Genomic DNA, 23102 nt, shown 5'->3' with positions numbered 1-23102 from the left:
TAATATGAGTCTGGAAGGAGAGTTTACAGTCTAACCAGACACCTAGGTATTTATAGTTGTCCACATATTCTAGGTCGGAACCGTCCAGGGTGGTGATGCTAGTCAGGCGGGCGGGTGCGCCCGAATGGTGTCCAGGGCACAGCTGGGAGCGGAGGGGGGTCGATAGCAGGCAACAGTGAGAGACTTATTTCTGGAGAGATTCATTTTTAAGATTAGAAGTTCGAATTGTTTGGGTATAGACCTGGAAAGTATGACAGAATATTGGCATATCTATGGCAACAGAGGATGGAAACAGTGCATGCTGTGTGTGCGGTCTCCTCGCTGAGGTAAATAATCCTCACCGGTTCTCATGCGTTTCTATGAAAACAGAGAGTGACATGTGTAATCCCTAATTCACCTGAATGACACCAGAGGAATACATGTTCTAAGCATGTTGAAGAGAGTAGAGTGTCACACAACATAACACAACAGTAGCACCATGCTGTGAGATGCCACAACTTCTTATTTTTAACCCTGAATGCCTGGCAGCAAAGCATGATGGTGAATCTGTCCGTCTCTGACCTGTCTTCTCTTACTAACCACTAACTACTGTATATGACTCTTGCTATAATGGCTTGCAGAGTTTGCACTAACTTGGCTTTACCTCAAGTCTGCCTCCTTCTTGAACGTGTGGCTCTTGTATCTGCATGATTGCATGGTGTGGGTTTCTGCCTTTGTCTGCCTTTGTCATTAGAGGTGACCCTCTTGTTCTAGCGAGTTATCTATCATAGCCATTTTCTGTTTTGATTTAGAATGTACACAACATTGTCTGGCCAGCCATCCATTCGTTATCAATAGTACAATTATTATCAATAGTTTTGCCCTTGTGACAAATCAATGGTTTTCTGCAACTCCTCTGGGCATTGATTCTGAGTGTTTCATCTGGGAGAGATGGATGACTTATGTGTTTCATGAATATGCTTAGTGAACCCAGAAATGGGGGCAATTCCATTGAACAGTACACCACTAAAGTACGGTATTATATACATAGAGGATTATTCTCATGATGACATCTCAGATGTTCGGCGCATGTTTCTAAATGGAGCACTAAAGCAGTATTTTTGCAATGTATGTGTATGTGTGTGCAGGGGAGAGGAGTCTCCAGAACCAGGCAGCCCCACAGCTGTTCCCCAATGGTAAATATCTCTGTTCCTCCTCTCTGGGGGGCTCCACTGACCCCCTCCTCCTGACTGCGCCCCTCTGTCCTTCCATGTGGGTGTGGGGTGTAGGCCGACCGACCCGGGGGAAACTAACTAACCTAACACACATTGCACCCCTCCCAAAGGGGCATCATCCCTCTCTGACCCCTGACCTTTGACACCTCCCCACCTTCCTCTTCCTTCTGTGAATGCCCTTTCAATAACAATGGTGGCTGCCCATGTCAAACCACGCCTTTTCAAAACACAGCTGCTGTTAGGAAAATAAGCCTTCAACTTACCAGCACAAAACAATATGATGAAAATGAAAGACAGGTAAGAGATATATGGGATGTATTGAATGCTACAATATAGAGGCTTTAGAATAGACTTCCTGGATCTGTATCATAGAGCAGCCCTTCCCTACCTAGAGTTAATCCCTGGCCAATCTGTTCTGTCTGACCCTTTCATAAACGTTCTATGCCTCCTTTGATGGCTGTATGTGGATGTGCTGGTGAAAGCTAGGCTAAGTGAATAGCCCGACTCAAAGTCCTCAACCTCTCTCTTCCAATTACTGTGATGGCTCTTTAGAAACAGGCCAAGCCAAGGGCCCTGATGTTTATTTGTGTTTTGATACAACTGCTAGGAAGAGAATTAAGCCCTGTGCTGTGCCGGGCACCTATCTGTGGCCGGTTTTGGAATGCTTTCACAGAGTGTTAGTGCTTGAGAGGGAGCCAGAGGCACGGCCATGACTTGACACTCAGCCACACAATAGACTGAACATAGAATACCTCTCTGTTCTAATGTTTCACGTATTCTTCCACTTGGAGAAATGTACATTACAGGTTTGATGTTTTTCAAGATTACGCTTAACATTTAAGATTGGGTGTAGAGTGTACAACAGTCACTCTCTCTATCAAGCTCAATATTATGATCAATATGATTGGAGAATATTTTTTTTTGCTGTATAAATTATGCTGTTATGATCTGACAGAAGTGACAAGAAAAATAAGCAGAGAGAGAGTGAGAGGAAGAGAGAGGGAGAGAGAGAGGGAGAGAGAGCGGGAGAGGAGGAGGGAGAGAGTGACAGGGAGAGAGAGGGAGAGAGGGGGAGAGAGAGAGAGAGGGGGGGGGTAGATCATTGTGAGTGAGTTACCATGGTGGCTCATGCTTTCTGCTGAGGTTTCAGTCAGCTCAAACTGAGCTCAAAGAGCATTGCTTAATGAGCCCAGAAATCCATACAGCCAAGTCTGACAAAAGCTCGCTCTTGGGGTTGCTTTCAAAGCTACAGCAGTAAAGGAAATTTGCAAACCATTTTCAGGGGTTGTTATCGTCCTATTGTTTTTTTTATTATTGAAAAAGCATTCCCTACATCATTTTTCTTCCGTCTGAAATAACCTTTTTGTGCACTATTTTCAGAATAACCCAATTCTAACTGCATGTCTGCTGCTAGGTGAACTCAGAGGCTTGGATTTGGAGGAGTATGTGTGTGTGTGTGTGTGTGTGTGTGTGTGTGTGTGTGTGTGTGTGTGTGTGTGTGTGTGTGTGTGTGTGTGTGTGTGTGTGTGTGTGTGTGTGTGTGTGTGTGTGTGTGTGTCTGTGTTTCTTTGTCGTTGTTCAAATAAACCATATATAACTCAATGCTGATTTCTCATTTTTAATGCTTATAGAATCTTTGGTTCAACTATCCAATTGGTGGTAACAGCCAATTTCCTCCCAAAATCAAATGTATTTTATTGGCAGCCAGCAAGAGGTATGTCGCCCCTTGGCAAACAACCAAAGCTTATCACCACGTAGGTGTAAAGTCAAATGACAAAGCTTTGTTATTGCTTCTGGGAGATAGGTGAACTGTACATTACATCAACATATGGAACTGATACAAATCAACACCGTACATATCAGAGCCTTCATATTGTGAATATTTACAAAAGTCTGCCCATATAACCCAATACACTGAGTGTGGACGTGGCTGGTCTGCATCCTGCATCCAGAAAACACAACCCACACACATACCAGAGCGTGTCTCCCTCTTCCTTTTTGGCAAGCCATAATCATCATAAATATTTCTCTACCCTCATGATCATTAGTGTTTGGTGTGATACTGCCTCTCTTAGCGTTTTGGAGGCATGTCGTGACAGTGCTGCATCACCCTGTCTGCCAACTCTCAGTGCCTCACAGACAGTGTGCGACTTGGACAAACACACTGGCTGTGCCACTCTCCCCCGCACAGCACCACCGTGGTTCGCTAGGAATGCTCTCTCTCTCTACCCCAGCGCAGCACCCATGGACTTCCACAGGATGGCTGAGTCATGATCTTTAAGTTACAGCCAGAGCCAGCCCCAGGCCCATACCAGCACCAAACTGCTTGGGATCTCTGTCACAGTGTCGCCGTGATGACACTGTCTTCCAGATGTGAAACAAGCAATAAACACTTAAACACTTTCTCCCACCTAAATAGCATTCCTTGATCTATGACTTGCAGTAGAGTTGATGTGTATCAAAAGGGTTTGGTCTGCCCCATCATGGCTGCTCCCTGCAGCACAGTTTCATGTTAGCTTAGGTATTCCCCACAGAGATCCAGTTATTCTCTGTGGAGACTGGGGCAGCTGTGCTTCATCTGTGGTGCCACGTGTGAGAAGCCCTCTCCATACCAGTTTCAACCCTCTCAGCAGTCTGCGGTGAAGCCCACGGCCAGACCAGCTGTTCTGGTGCACTTTATGAGATAGGCTCTTGGGTATTTAATAGACCTAGTTTGTGAAATAACTGCCGACTGGTATCCCTCAGCTTATTAGAGGAAAAGTGATGCTATGTGCTTCTCTAAGAGTGACCAGATGCCCTTGTAGCAAGGTATCGTGATTTCCCCGAGTAGATCAGGTTTTGTTTTTTAATGGTGTTATTTCTCCAGAGTGTTTGAAGCTTTTGGCGATGGCTGCCAAAAGCCTGTTACTGCTCGCAGACGGACACCAAGCTCTTTAAAGTGCTAACAAATTTCTTCTCTTCTGCTTTTTGTTAAAAGTCAGTCTTCTCTGTGAAATGTGTCAGTGTCTAGAGAGGAGCTGGACTACCCTCCCTTCCCTGACTAAATGACCTCCATTCTTCAAATCAATCAGGCTAACGCACGGACTGGCCCGGTGAAATTGCTTTTTTATCCCAAAATGCCTGGAAGCTCTTGTCAAAGCCAGGGTAAAAAAAAATGATTTTGACCTCAACTGTCTGGAGGAAGAGCTGCCGGCCTCATGAGAGGAGTTGGTTGATGTCCTGTGAGGAAGTTGGGGGAGGAATGGGGGTGGGGGGAGTTTAACTCACCTTGTCCCAAAAGCAGCCAAACATCCACGTGTGCAGACACTCATTTGTTTATGTCGTGACACTATGCTCTTAGTACTCTGATCCTCTATCATTCATAGCATCATGTGTTGCATTATCTAACTGTGCTCTCTTGTTCACTTCCCTTGTTCCACACAGGAGCAAACTACTGAAGCACTTTCCTGTCTCTTCTCTGTCTTTGTATTATCCTTTTTGGAACTGCATTCTATAATAGACATATTTTTGAAAGGATAATGAAAAACATCCGGTTTTGGGACCAGTTCCACCACCTATAGATCCCGGAGTGTGTGTCTAACTGTGATGTACTGCATGTGTGTTTCTCTCTGCAGAGACGTGTGCAGTGAACAACGGTGGCTGTGACAGCACGTGTCATGACGCGGTGACCGGAGTGCGCTGCAGCTGTCCTGTTGGCTTTACTCTCCAGCCAGACCGCAAGACCTGCAAAGGTAACCTAACACACATACATAAAGCCAGTCTCCCACTCTCACCTCTCATCCTCTCAAACAGCAACTATCCACCCGTCAATTACATTATCTCCACCCCTTTCACATTGTCAATCATACAGTCTCCCAACCTCTCACACATACAATGTGTTATCACTAGACTTAACGTTGTCCCACACGTTGTCCTTCATGTTCTAAAGCATAGCATTCTGTCAGTCACCCAAGCTCCACCCTGTTACAGTACCAGTTAATCCTGTCAATCATTATTTTCCTTCCTAAACTATCCACTCATCCTTTGTAGTGTTTCCTTTTGGTCTATCTGTCTGGTTCCTAAGTTTTTACTGCCCACCCACCCCACACACACACACACACACACACACACACACACACACACACACACACACACACACACACACACACACACACACACACACACACACACACACACACACACACACACACACACACACACACACACACACAGTGGCCATGGAGAGCAGGGACCTGACACTCTAATCAGAGATGCATTTTGGGCTCGTTGAGGCGTGTAGGACTGCTGCTGTCTGGTTCCCCAGTGGCGCCTTGCCACCCTGCTCTGCCTCATCCCCTCTGTCTCATCGAAAGCCTCTGCCTCTGTCACAGCTCTTACATTGGGATGGAGTGGAGAGTTGAGGTCTAATGATGCCAACACTTCAATACTGTATATATTCGAATGACCCTGCTGTTCTGGGTACTGCTTTGGCAGCAAATCCATTTGTCAAGCTACCCATATGTTGTTGCTGTCAAATACAAATAGCTTGATATCCTCACAACTTATCAAAAGCTGTTCTTAATTTATACAAACAAGAGCATGGGAGTATGAACGGTTTAGATTAGGAGTACATTTCAAGGAGATAATAACAAAGAGAGAGAGAGAGAGAAGAGCTCTGTGGAGAAACTCAAGACTGTTGATGCTGCCAAAAAGCCTAGAATAGGAGTCTGCTTCCCCTTCAGTACTTATAACGTTACGCTATCAACTCTGATAAAAGTACATTGGGTTTATTAGTTTGGTTTGAGAGGAAAGAAAAGGAAAACAACCTCAGACAGCACTGGCAAGAGAAAACAGGGGCCCGCTGCGGGCAAGGGACCTCTCAGGGGGGAGAGATGAAGAGAGAGACAGGAGAGAATTATTATTTTATTCAATTTCTGATGCATTTATTTTAACCAGATGATGTACTAAACTGTCCCTCAAGAGACGGATGCTTCATTTACAATGATGATTCAGAGTTAGTCTGATCGAACCTGCCAGTCCAAGTCCCGATCAAAGCCCGGGTGAGCCATATAATGTATTGATTTGTTATTGACGATGAAAAGAATGGTCGAGCTGTGGTGGGGCTGTGCTGCTGAGACATAGTTCTCCCCTTGCTGTCTGTAAGAGCTGTGATCTATTCTAAACACATACAGACCCAGATCATACCCGTCCCAGATCTAAGGAGAAATCCCTGATGCACTTTCCCTGTGCATCTCTCTCTTCTCTCTCTGGGATGGGTCTCCAGTCAGCCGTGTGGATCATCGTACTCTACTTAACACCCCGACTGCTAGGCCCCAGAGTCATCCATCACACATACATATTTCAGCCCTCAAACGCACACCACATCCTTGCCCTCTATCTCTTTCTTCCTCTCTCTTTCTTCCTCTCTCTTTCTTTCTTTTCTTTCTTTCTTTCTTTCTTTCTTTCTTTCTTCTTTCTGTCTTTCTCTCTCTCTCTCTCTCTCTCTCTCTCTCTCTCTCTTTCTCTCTCTCTCTCTCTCTCTCTCTCTCTCTCTCTCTCTCTCTCTCTCTCTCTCTCTCTCTCTCTCTCTCTCTCTCTCTCTCTCTCTCTCTCTCTCTCTCTCTCGCTCTCTCTCTCTTGCCCTCACCCTCTCTACTGCACCTTCTCTTGTTCTTTCTCTCTCTTCCTGTCTGTGCGTTGGAGTGAGTTCTCTGCTGTATGTGTTTTCTGTCCTCAGACATTGACGAGTGCCGCCTGAACAACGGGGGATGTGACCACGTGTGTCGGAACACAGTGGGCAGCTTCGAGTGCAGCTGCAAGAAGGGCTACAAGCTGCTGACCAATGAGAGGACTTGCCAAGGTAGGAACCCACCCCCCCAACCAATCATCGGCTACCGCCTGTTCTGTGTGCCCTTCACCTAATGACATAGATTTAGGTGGTTATGAGTTAGGCAGGTTGTTTATTCACCCTGTTACTGAGGTGAATGGGAAGGTAATAGCATTGTCGTGATAATAATAAGTCGTCTTACTCCTCCCTAATTGTTTTGGCTTCAGCTTGCTGAGAGGAGCTGCCAAACCAGGCCTCTCTCTAGCTTGTTTGTTTCTAAGATTTGGCGGTAGCCGTAGTTCAGCGGGAGCCAGGGGAGCCACCCACAGAACAAATAAACAGTTTGCCATGCAGGCCTACTACTACAGGTGTGGAATAAGTGCTCTAAGTCTAAAAAACCTCTGGGTCTTGACTTGGGCAAACCATCTCCCTCCCAAACATCTGGCACTGCTGGGAAGAGAAGCCAAGGCAAGAACTATGGAACTATGGAAATGAGTGTATTGATGTGGTCAATCAGTATCAAGGCTGGTACATATCAGTGACATGCCATGGGCTCAACATTGAAACACATCATCCTAAGCATGCACATCTATGACAAGTATGGGCATTTAAAGTGTATGCTGTCCAACTCACTGTAAAGAGACTAACTGTTTCTGTAATTGAAGTTGAGAACGTGTAAAGGTACATCAATCTGACTATTTGGGGGTCAGCTCTTTCTCTCCTCATTTGGAATCTATCTAGATAATGCTGTCATTTGGCAGATGCTTTTAGCCAAGGCCTCTCACATTTAACACAAACAATATGACCCAAGGGAGAATTGAAAACACATCTTTAATGTTCCTGTAGCACTTCCCAACAACCAACTCAGTCACATGGTCTTGGGAATATTCCAAGCTGAGAGGAGGAGGGTGATGTTGTGTTGTATGTGAGTGGGGCTACTTGGGAACAGTGTTGAGATTGTTAGGAACAGTTTGTTTTGTCTGCAGAGTAAGGGTGTTGATAAAACTGGCCTCCAGTTGAGTGAGGTGTTGTCAAGCCAACATCCTCTGCGACACCCCTGTGCTATGCTGCACCACACCACACTACACTACACTACACCACACCACCCTACATCAAACCACATCACACTACACTACACTACACCACACCACACCACACTACACCACACCACACCACACTACACTACACCCACACCACACCACACTACACTACACCACGCTACACTACACCACACCACACCGCACTACACTAACCTACACCACACCACGCTACACTACACCACGCTACACTACATTACACCATACTACACTACACCATACCACACTACACTAACCTACACCACACCACACTACACTACACTACACCACGCTACACTACACCAGGCTACACTACATTACACCATACCACACCACACTACACTACACCATACCACACTACACTAACCTAAACCACACCACACTACACCACACCACACTACACTACACCACGCTACACTACACCAGGCTACACTACATTACACCATACCACACCACACTACACCACACCACACTACACTACACCACGCTACACTACACCATACCACACCACACTACACTACACCATACCACACTACACTACACTAACCTACACCACACCACGCTACACTACACCACGCTACGCTACATTACACCATACCACACCACACTACACCACACCACACTACACTACACTACACCACGCTACACTACACCACACCACACCACACTACACCACACCACACTACACTACACCACGCTACACTACACCACACTACACTACACCACACTACACCACACCACACTACACCACACCACACTGCAGCACACTACACCACACTACACCGCACCACACTGCACCACACTACACCGACACCACACCACACTACACCACACCACCCTACATCAAACCACATCACACTACACTACACTACACCACACCACACTACACTACACCACACTACACCACACCACACCACACCACACTACACTACACCCACACCACACCACACTACACTACACCACGCTACACCACACCACACCACACTACACTAACCTACACCACACCACACTACACTACACTACACCACGCTACACTACACCAGGCTACACTACATTACACCATACCACACCACACTACACTACACCATACCACACTACACTAACCTACACCACACCACACTACACCACACCACACTACACTACACCACGCTACACTACACCAGGCTACACTACATTACACCATACCACACCACACTACACCACACCACACTACACTACACCACGCTACACTACACCATACCACACCACACTACACTACACCATACCACACTACACTACACTAACCTACACCACACCACGCTACACTACACCACGCTACGCTACATTACACCATACCACACCACACTACACCACACCACACTACACTACACCACGCTACACTACACCACACTACACTACACCACGCTACACTACACCACACCACACTACACCACACCACACTACACCACACCACACTGCAGCACACTACACCACACTACACCGCACCACACTGCACCACACTACACCGACACCACACCACACTACACCACACTACACTACACCACCCCACACCACACCACACTACACTACACCATACCACACTACACTATACCACACCACACTACATTACACCACGCTACACTACACTACACCATACCACACTACACCGTACCACACTACACTACACTACACCACACTACACTACACCACACTACACTACACCACACTACACCACACTACACCACACTACACTACACTATACCACACCACACCACACTACACTACAACACACTACACCATACCACATTACACTACACTACACCACACTACAGTACACCACACCACACGACACTACACCACATTACACTATACTACACTACAACACCACACTACACTACAACACACTACACTACACTATACCACACTACACCACACCACACCACAACACACCACACTACAGTACACTACACCACACTACACCACACTACACCACACCACACTACACTACACCACACTATACCACACTACACTACACTATACCACACTACACTATACCACACCACACTACACTACACCACACTACACTACACCACACTACACCACACTACACTATACCACACTCCACTACACCACACCACATTACACCACACTACACCACACCACATTACACCACACTACACCACACTACACTACACTACAACACACCACACTACAGTACACTGCACTACAACACACCACACTACAGTGCACTACACTACACTACACCACACCACAACACACTGCACTACACTACACCACACTACACTACACCACACCACACCACACCACACTACACTACACCACACTACACTACACCACACCACACCACACTACACTACACCACACCTACACCACACCACACCACACTACACTATACCACACCACACCACACTACAACACACTACACCATACCACATTACACTACAGTACACTACACCACACTACACTACACCACACTACAGTACACCACACCACACGACACTACACCACATTACACTATACTACACTACAACACCACACTACACTACACCACACCACACTACACCACACTACACTACACTACAACACACCACACTACAGTACACTGCACTACACCACACTGCACTACAACACACCACACTACAGTACACTGCACTACACTGCACTACACTACACCACACTACACTACACCACACCACACCACACTACACTACACCACACTACACCACACTACACTACACCACACTACACTACACTACACCACACTACACTACACCACACCACACTACACTACAACACACTACACTATACCACACTCCACTACACTACACTACACCACACCACACCACACTACACTACAACACACTACACCACACCACACTACACTACAACACACTACACTACACCACACCACACCACACTACACTACACCACACCACAACACACTACAACACACTACACCACACCACACTATACTACAACACACTACAACACACCACACTATACCACACCACACTACACTACACTACAATGCACCACACCACACTACACTACACTACAATGCACTACACCACACCACCACACCACACTACACTACACCACACCACACTACACTACACCACACCACACTACAACACACTACACCACACCACACTATACTACAACACACTACAACACACCACACTATACTACACCGTACTACACTACAACACACCACACTACATTACACTACACCACACTACACCACACCACACTACACTACACCACACTATACCACACTACACTACACTATACCACACTACACTATATCACACCACACTACACTACACCACACTACACTACACCACACTACAACACACTACACTATACCACACTCCACTACACCACACCACACTACACCACCCTACAACACACTACACTACACCACACCACACTACACCACACTACACACCACACTACAGTACACTGCACTACACCAGACTACACTACAACACACCACACTACAGTACACTGCACTACACTGCACTACACTACACCACACTACACTACACCACACCACACCACACCACACCACACCACACTACACTACACCACACTACACTACACCACACTACACTACACTACATCACACTACACTACACTACACCACACCACACTACACTACAACACACCACACCACACTACAACACACTACACCACACCACACTACACTACAACACACTACACTACACCACACCACACTACACTACACCACACCACACTACAACACACTACAACACACCACACCACACTATACCACACCACACTACACTACACTACAATGCACCACACTACAACACACTACACCACACCACACTACACTACAACACACTACACTACACCACACCACACTACACTACACCACACCACACTACAACACACTACAACACACTACACCACACCACACTATACCACACCACACTACACTACACTACAATGCACCACACCACACTACACTACACTACAATGCACTACACCACACCACCACACCACACTACACTACACCACACTACAACACACTACAGCACACCACACTACACTACACCACACTACACCACACTACACTACAACACAACACACTACACCACACTACACTACAACACAACACACTACACCACACCACACTATACCACACCCCACCACACAACACCACACCACAACACACTACACCACACTACACTACACTACAACACACCACACTACAGTACACTGCACTACACTGCACTACACTACACCACACTACACCACACCACACCACACCACACCACACCACACCACACTACACTACACTACACCACACTACACTACACCACACTACACTACACTACACTACACCACACCACACTACACTACAACACACCACACCACACTACAACACACTACACTATACCACACTCCACTACACCACACCACACTACACCACCCTACAACACACTACACTACACCGCACTACACCACACTACACACCACACTACAGTACACTGCACTACACCAGACTACACTACAACACACCACAGTACACTGCACTACACTGCACTACACTACAACACACTACACCACACCACACTATACCACACCACACTACACTACACTACAATGCACCACACCACACCACACTACAACACACTACACCACACCACACTACACTACAACACACTACACTACACCACACCACACTACACTACACCACACCACACTACAACACACTACAACACACTACACCACACTATACCACACCACACTACACTACACTACAATGCACCACACCACACTACACTACACTACAATGCACTACACCACACCACACCACCACACCACACTACACTACACCACACTACACCACACTACAACACACTACAGCACACCACACTACACTACACCACACTACACTACAACACAACACACTACACCACACTACACTACAACACAACACACTACACCACACCACACTATACCACACCCCACCACACAACACCACACCACAACACACTACACCACACTACACTACACTACAACACACCACACTACAGTACACTGCACTACACTGCACTACACTACACCACACTACACTACACTACACCACACCACACCACACCACACCACACTACACTACACCACACTACACTACACCACACTACACTACACTACACCACACTACACTACACTACACCACACCACACTACACTACAACACACCACACTACAACACACTACACCACACCACACTACACTACAACACACTACACTACACCACACCACACTACACTACACCACACCACACTACAACACACTACAACACACTACACCACACCACACTATACTACAACACACTACAACACACCACACTATACCACACCACACTACACTACACTACAATGCACCACACCACACTACACTACACTACAATGCACTACACCACACCACCACACCACACTACACTACACCACACTACACCACACTACAACACACTACAGCACACCACACTACACTACACCACACTACACCACACTACACTACAACACAACACACTACACCACACTACACTACAACACAACACACTACACTACACCACGCTACACTACACCACACCACACTACACCACACCACACTACACTACACCACGCTACACTACACCACACTACACTACACCACACTACACCACACCACACTACACCACACCACACTGCAGCACACTACACCACACTACACCGCACCACACTGCACCACACTACACCGACACCACACCACACTACACCACACCACCCTACATCAAACCACATCACACTACACTACACTACACCACACCACACTACACTACACCACACTACACCACACCACACCACACCACACCACACTACACTACACCCACACCACACCACACTACACTACACCACGCTACACCACACCACACCACACTACACTAACCTACACCACACCACACTACACTACACCACGCTACACTACATTACACCATACCACAACATACTACACTACACCATACCACACTACACTAACCTACACCACACCACACTACACTACACTACACCACGCTACACTACACCAGGCTACACTACATTACACCATACCACACCACACTACACTACACCATACCACACTACACTAACCTACACCACACCACACTACACCACACCACACTACACTACACCACGCTACACTACACCAGGCTACACTACATTACACCATACCACACCACACTACACCACACCACACTACACTACACCACGCTACACTACACCATACCACACCACACTACACTACACCATACCACACTACACTACACTAACCTACACCACACCACGCTACACTACACCACGCTACGCTACATTACACCATACCACACCACACTACACCACACCACACTACACTACACCACGCTACACTACACCACACTACACCACACCACACTACACTACACCACGCTACACTACACCACACCACACCACACCACACTACACCACACCACACTGCAGCACACTACACCACACTACACCGCACCACACTGCACCACACTACACCGACACCACACCACACTACACCACACTACACTACACCACACCACCCCACACCACACCACACTACACTACACCATACCACACTACACTATACCACACCACACTACATTACACCACGCTACACTACACTACACCATACCACACTACACCGTACCACACTACACTACACTACACCACACTACACTACACCACACTACACTACACCACACTACACCACACTACACCACACTACACTACACTATACCACACCACACCACACTACACTACAACACACTACACCATACCACATTACACTACACTACACCACACTACAGTACACCACACCACACGACACTACACCACATTACACTATACTACACTACAACACCACACTACACTACAACACACTACACTACACTATACCACACTACACCACACCACACCACACTACAACACACCACACTACAGTACACTACACCACACTACACCACACTACACCACACCACACTACACTACACCACACTATACCACACTACACTACACTATACCACACTACACTATACCACACCACACTACACTACACCACACTACACTACACCACACTACACCACACTACACTATACCACACTCCACTACACCACACCACATTACACCACACTACACCACACCACATTACACCACACTACACTACACTACAACACACCACACTACAGTACACTGCACTACACCACACTACACTACAACACACCACACTACAGTACACTGCACTACACTACACTACACCACACCACAACACACTGCACTACACTACACCACACTACACTACACCACACCACACCACACCACACTACACTACACCACACTACACTACACCACACCACACCACACTACACTACACCACACCTACACCACACCACACCACACTACACTATACCACACCACACCACACTACAACACACTACACCATACCACATTACACTACAGTACACTACACCACACTACACTACACCACACTACAGTACACCACACCACACGACACTACACCACATTACACTATACTACACTACAACACCACACTACACTACACCACACCACACTACACCACACTACACTACACTACAACACACCACACTACAGTACACTGCACTACACCACACTGCACTACAACACACCACACTACAGTACACTGCACTACACTGCACTACACTACACCGCACTACACTACACCACACCACACCACACTACACTACACCACACTACACCACACTACACTACACCACACTACACTACACCACACTACACTACACCACACCACACCACACTACACTACAACACACTACACTATACCACACTCCACTACACTACACTACACCACACCACACCACACTACACTACAACACACTACACCACACCACACTACACTACAACACACTACACTACACCACACCACACTACACTACACCACACCACAACACACTACAACACACTACACCACACCACACTATACTACAACACACTACAACACACCACACTATACCACACCACACTACACTACACTACAATGCACCACACCACACTACACTACACTACAATGCACTACACCACACCACCACACCACACTACACTACACCACACCACACTACACTACACCACACCACACTACAACACACTACACCACACCACACTATACTACAACACACTACAACACACCACACTATACTACACCGTACTACACTACAACACACCACACTACATTACACTAAACCACACTACACCACACCACACTACACTACACCACACTATACCACACTACACTACACTATACCACACTACACTATATCACACCACACTACACTACACCACACTACACTACACCACACTACAACACACTACACTATACCACACTCCACTACACCACACCACACTACACCACCCTACAACACACTACACTACACCACACCACACTACACCACACTACACACCACACTACAGTACACTGCACTACACCAGACTACACTACAACACACCACACTACAGTACACTGCACTACACTGCACTACACTACACCACACTACACTACACCACACCACACCACACCACACCACACCACACTACACTACACCACACTACACCACACTACACTACACTACACCACACTACACTACACTACACCACACCACACTACACTACAACACACCACACCACACTACAACACACTACACCACACCACACTACACTACAACACACTACACTACACCACACCACACTACACTACACCACACCACACTACAACACACTACAACACACTACACCACACCACACTATACCACACCACACTACACTACACTACAATGCACCACACCACACCACACTACAACACACTACACCACACCACACTACACTACAACACACTACACTACACCACACCACACTACACTACACCACACCACACTACATCACACTACAACACACTACACCACACCACACTATACCACACCACACTACACTACACTACAATGCACCACACCACACTACACTACACTACAATGCACTACACCACACCACCACACCACACTACACTACACCACACTACACCACACTACAACACACTACAGCACACCACACTACACTACACCACACTACACCACACTACACTACAACACAACACACTACACCACACTACACTACAACACAACACACTACACCACACCAGACTATACCACACCCCACCACACAACACCACACCACACCACAACACACTACACCACACTACACTACACTACAACACACCACACTACAGTACACTGCACTACACTGCACTACACTACACCACACTACACTACACTACACCACACCACACCACACCACACCACACCACACCACACTACACTACACCACACTACACTACACCACACTACACTACACTACACCACACTACACTACACTACACCACACCACACTACACTACAACACACCACACCACACTACAACACACTACACTATACCACACTCCACTACACCACACCACACTACACCACCCTACAACACACTACACTACACCACACCACACTACACCACACTACACACCACACTACAGTACACTGCACTACACCAGACTACACTACAACACACCACAGTACACTGCACTACACTGCACTACACTACACCACACTACACTACACCACACCACACCACACCACACTACACTACACCACACTACACTACACCACACTACACTACACTACACCACACTACACTACACTACACCACACCACACTACACTACAACACACCACACCACACTACAACACACTACACCACACCACACTACACTACAACACACTACACTACACTACACCACACCACACTACACTACACCACACCACACTACAACACACTACACCACACCACACTATACCACACCACACTACACTACACTACAATGCACCACACCACACCACACTACAACACACTACACCACACCACACTACACTACAACACACTACACTACACCACACCACACTACACTACACCACACCACACTACAACACACTACAACACACTACACCACACCACACTATACCACACCACACTACACTACACTACAATGCACCACACCACACTACACTACACTACAATGCACTACACCACACCACACCACACTACACTACACCACACTACACCACACTACAACACACTACAGCACACCACACTACACTACACCACACTACACCACACTACACTACAACACAACACACTACACCACACTACACTACAACACAACACACTACACCACACCACACTATACCACACCCCACCACACAACACCACACCACAACACACTACACCACACTACACTACACTACAACACACCACACTACAGTACTCTGCACTACACTGCACTACACTACACCACACTACACTACACCACACCACACCACACCACACCACACTACACTACACCACACTACACTACACCACACTACACTACACTACACCACACTACACTACACTACACCACACCACACTACACTACAACACACCACACCACACTACAACACACTGCACCACACCACACTACACTACAACACACTACACTACACCACACCACACTACACTACACCACACCACACTACAACACACTACAACACACTACACCACACCACACTATACTACAACACACTACAACACACCACACTATACCACACCACACTACACTACACTACAATGCACCACACCACACTACACTACACTACAATGCACTACACCACACCACACCACCACACCACACTACACTACACCACACTACACCACACTACAACACACTACAGCACACCACACTACACTACACCACACTACACCACACTACACTACAACACAACACAACACACTACACCACACTACACTACAACACAACACACTACACCACACCACACTATACCACACCCCACCACACAACACCACACCACACCACAACACACTACACCACACTACACTACTCTACACCACACTACACTACACCACACTACACTATACCACACTTCACTACACTACAACACACCACATCACACCACACTACACCACACTACACTACAACAGACTGCACTATACCACACTACACTACACTACTCTACGCTACACCACACTACACTACTCTACACTACACCACTCTACACTACACAACACTACACTACACTCCAAACTACACTACATCACGCTGCACACTCATCCGTCTAGTCTACTCTTCCTCATGCTCCTATCCCTATCCCTCCCTTGCTCCCTGCCAACTGAAAAGAAGTAGAGAGAGCACGCCCAACAATAAAAGCTTCATTTCTCTAAATTCCTCTCAGGTTGGTGCAGCTGGTAGGGTAATTCTGTGTGTTTTCTACATGTAGGTGGCTGACTGACTGACTGACTGGGCCATGGAAGGGAGCCATAGGTTTCAGCAGGTCTATAGTGTGATTCTAGTTGACTACTGGCTTTTCAGTGCTTCTGATTCCTCCTCCCCCTCCTATTTTTTAATTAGATGTTTTGACCTTCAGGATATCATGTTTAGGTAGTCCCACATGACCGTACAGTATTTCCATGACAGGTAGCTGCCTGGGAACCTCAGGGTTTGCAGCCCAACACCAGCCACTTGGCTTTTGCTCAATGACAGTGACATCTTATACGCAGCAGACAGATAGCAGACAAAACATCACACCACCATAAGCGCTACAGAGTATCACAGCTGAACAGGCTTATGGGTGAATATACTGCTTGGACATTTTTTTCTTAGCTGTGTTTTTCATGCATATCTTTTTTTGAGTGGACAATGTCCTAAGATCAACAGCAATATACTCATTCTTAGTTAAGCGGTGTGTCACCAGCACTTTCTCAGGCCCCGCTGGGTGACTGGAGCAGGGGCTACATCCCAGCTAGCTGAGACCTGGCCTGGCTGGACATTGTTATTGGGAAGTTTGGGGTGCAAAAAGGAAGAAGGACATGTGGTGAGCATGAAGCCAAATAACACTCATCTACCCACTTAAAGCCAGTGCCATGAGTGAATTAAAGAGCTAGAAACTCAATCATAAGATGTCCTGCCTTATCAGAGATGTGGCTGTGCTGTAACATTCTGTAAAAAAATGACCTACTACAGTACAGAAAGTGCATAGTACAGTCTTGGGATATATAAACTGAACTTCACAACCTTTTATCTTGATTTGAACAGTCAGTGTTTCCCAGCTGACAGCGGACCATGCGTGGCCCATCAATCAAGACGTGACATGTCTGGCCCGGCCAGGTCCAGGGCCTGGAGGCATTCCTTACCCCTTCCTGCCCCCTGTCCTCCCCCATCCCCTGCTGATCCCAATGAGGGCATGGTGGGAGTACCCTTATCAGATCCTACTAGGTCTCCCTCAGAAGGAGCATCACTGATAAAGGCCTTATCTACTCTGTGTAAACAGCCTCGGCCAGGCATTGTTTCACCCTTCTATTGTTGTAACTCTGAAGGATTGTTCTGAAGGATTGTTATTTTGTGTAACTGAGGGGGGAAGAGGAGGTGATGGGGTGAGTCGTAGGCCAGTCTGGGACACTGTGAGTCTGCGACGGAGGAGGATTGTCGAAAGAAACCTGTGGCCTTAGCTTTTTTTATTTTCATCATTGTCTTTCAATCTTACACTGTAGGGGCGATATGCCTGGCACCCCATAAATAACACACTTACAGAAATGTGAGATTGTTCAGATTGAAGGGCAAGACGAGGGTGTTTCTGTCTGTTTTCTATTCAAAAACAGCAGCCACTGTTCTTTCAGTGTGTCCCTCATCTCTGGTCCCGTGTCCCCTTGCACGTACATGGGCCTCTAGCCCTGCCAACCCCCGCATACCTCACCGTACCTGCTGGTAAACAACGACGTAGTCCCAGGCATCCTGACACATCCAAGCCCATCCCTTGCTTTGTACAGTGCAGTACAATACACCACTGCAGGTTGCTTCTTCCCATTGAATCCTATTGATCAGAGATGAGTAGAGTATGTCCCAGCAGCAAAGCATGTCCCCAGTCAACACCAGTCCTGAGATGGTGGCTAGCATCCCAATATCCCAGAAGGGTGCCTTCAAGCAAAACAAATGATTCTAGTTCATTTCTATTTTTGACTTTGGAGTTGAGAAATAATAAACCAATGTGGTAATACATAAAACGAACCGCTCAGCATCTCTCATTTCTCAGTGGCCCAGTGTTAAACAATAACACTATAAGATTCCATTCAAGTTATTGTGAAAGAGTTCACAAAGTGAACATAGTGGGGCTCACTTCCACTTCTTTATCTGGATGAATATCTACTCTTTATGCCAAGTTGCCTTTTAGGGTTTTTTGAAACTTTCGACATCACCCGGTGTTCCTCCTGAAGCACGGAACCTTTGAAAGCTGATCACTTAATAGTTGTTTAATCTCAACCCAATCCCATGTCTTTGGTTGGAGGTATTCTCACAAGAGGCTTGCCAAAACTCCTTGGCTGTGTCTCAAATAGCACCCTATTCCCCATATAATGGCGCCCTATGGGCTCTGGTCAAAAGTACTGCAATAAATAGGAAATGGTGTGCCATTTGTGACGCATCCCTAGACTAGTAACTTCTCTCTCAAGGCTGGACAGAGTTCAATGGTCTAAGGGATTACGCCTCAACTATGAAGATTTGGGGATGTCCACTGTGCTAGAAGGTAAAAAGAGAAAGAAAACGCCCTATATTGCAGCTGACAAAGTTAAGATCTTCCTTCTTGTTCTTGGTAACCCAGTATTTTTTAGCTTTAGCAGTATTCCTATAATTGCCATGTAATGTATACTATCAAACCATTATCATCTTTTTGATGTTGGGCTGACAGTGCCTTAGAGCCAGGTAAGACAAAGTTCAGAATGGGGAGAATATAGACTATGAAATGCCTGGGAACCTCCCTACGTTTTCTATCCTTTTCAATTTAGCCAATTACATTTCCAGTAAAGATGTAACTAGGCCCCGTTCTCTCCAGTTCCGAGCTCTCTTCTCTGTAGACGCTGTCTGGACTTGACATATGTAATTACTGACATTTAAACATTGGATAGTAGGCTACCGAACCCAAATGTCCTCCACCTTATTATTTTAATGATCTCAGCCAGGACTCCATTTTAATTCACAGGCATGGAGAGTGATATCAGAGGTACATGTATGAGAGTCCAGTGGTGTTCCAATTATCTGATAAAGTCCGGCAGGGAATAAGGATAGAGGAAGTAACAACAGACAGGAAGTTATTCTCGTGCACCGAGTGCAAGGTGGTGGGCCTGGGGTCAGTGTCAGGGAAGATGGCTGGAGAGATTATTTTGACGGACAGATTCATGACCCCTCTCTGGTCTCACGTTACAGCACATTCCTAGATAAGCAGGACTGCTTCTCAGACAAATGATTTCCACTTGGCTTCAGAACACAATAATAAGACATTTGAGATAGTGAGTTTCATTAAATGGTTATTTTCCATTTTTTTGTGGAAGAAACAGTGGTATAGTGAAACGATTGACAGGTAACTTGGGAATTGAAAAATGGCCCAAAGCTCCTGTTATCAGTAGGTGAAACAGTCTTGCTACTGCTCAGACTGGCAACCAATGTCTCATACCAAATAAAATGGTATTCAATTTAAAAAACATTATTTATTTATTTTGCTGTGTCCCATTGCAATTTATTTCTAATCCAAGTTGTCATATATATATATATTTTCTATTATAAAATCTCAAATGAGTTTTGAGAAGTTGTGTAAGTGAATAATGTGAACTTATACCTGTCTCTTTATATTCCCCTCTTCCCAGATATTGACGAGTGTTCTTTTGACCGGACGTGTGACCATTCCTGCGTCAACTCCCCCGGCAGCTTCCAGTGCTTCTGTCATAAAGGCTATGTTCTCTACGGTCTGGCACATTGTGGAGGTGAGGTGACACTTATTCCCCCTCTCCACATGTCTG

The 23102-nt window shown here is 46.5% G+C and overlaps 1 protein-coding gene across 4 annotated transcripts in view; it reads left to right on the top strand.

Moving 5' to 3' along the window:
• The window catches only part of LOC139542558 (signal peptide, CUB and EGF-like domain-containing protein 3), a 104631-nt gene that overhangs the window by 65977 nt on the left and 15552 nt on the right, over positions 1 to 23102 (top strand). For 2 of the 4 annotated variants that reach the window (XM_071348134.1, XM_071348133.1), the window contains exons 7-10: positions 1128 to 1175; positions 4829 to 4945; positions 6931 to 7053; positions 22950 to 23066. In XM_071348134.1, coding sequence (XP_071204235.1) covers positions 1128 to 1175; positions 4829 to 4945; positions 6931 to 7053; positions 22950 to 23066 — 405 coding nt within the window. The remainder of the gene's footprint in view (positions 1 to 1127; positions 1176 to 4828; positions 4946 to 6930; positions 7054 to 22949; positions 23067 to 23102) is intronic. The other 2 variants (XM_071348137.1, XM_071348135.1) reach the window with 1 other exon arrangement.

The sequence above is a fragment of the Salvelinus alpinus genome, chromosome 17 (assembly GCF_045679555.1).
Source record: "Salvelinus alpinus chromosome 17, SLU_Salpinus.1, whole genome shotgun sequence".
Lineage (NCBI taxonomy): Eukaryota > Metazoa > Chordata > Actinopteri > Salmoniformes > Salmonidae > Salvelinus > Salvelinus alpinus.
Note: the sequence above shows the minus strand (reverse complement) of the source record. Positions and strands in the feature narration are given on the sequence as shown.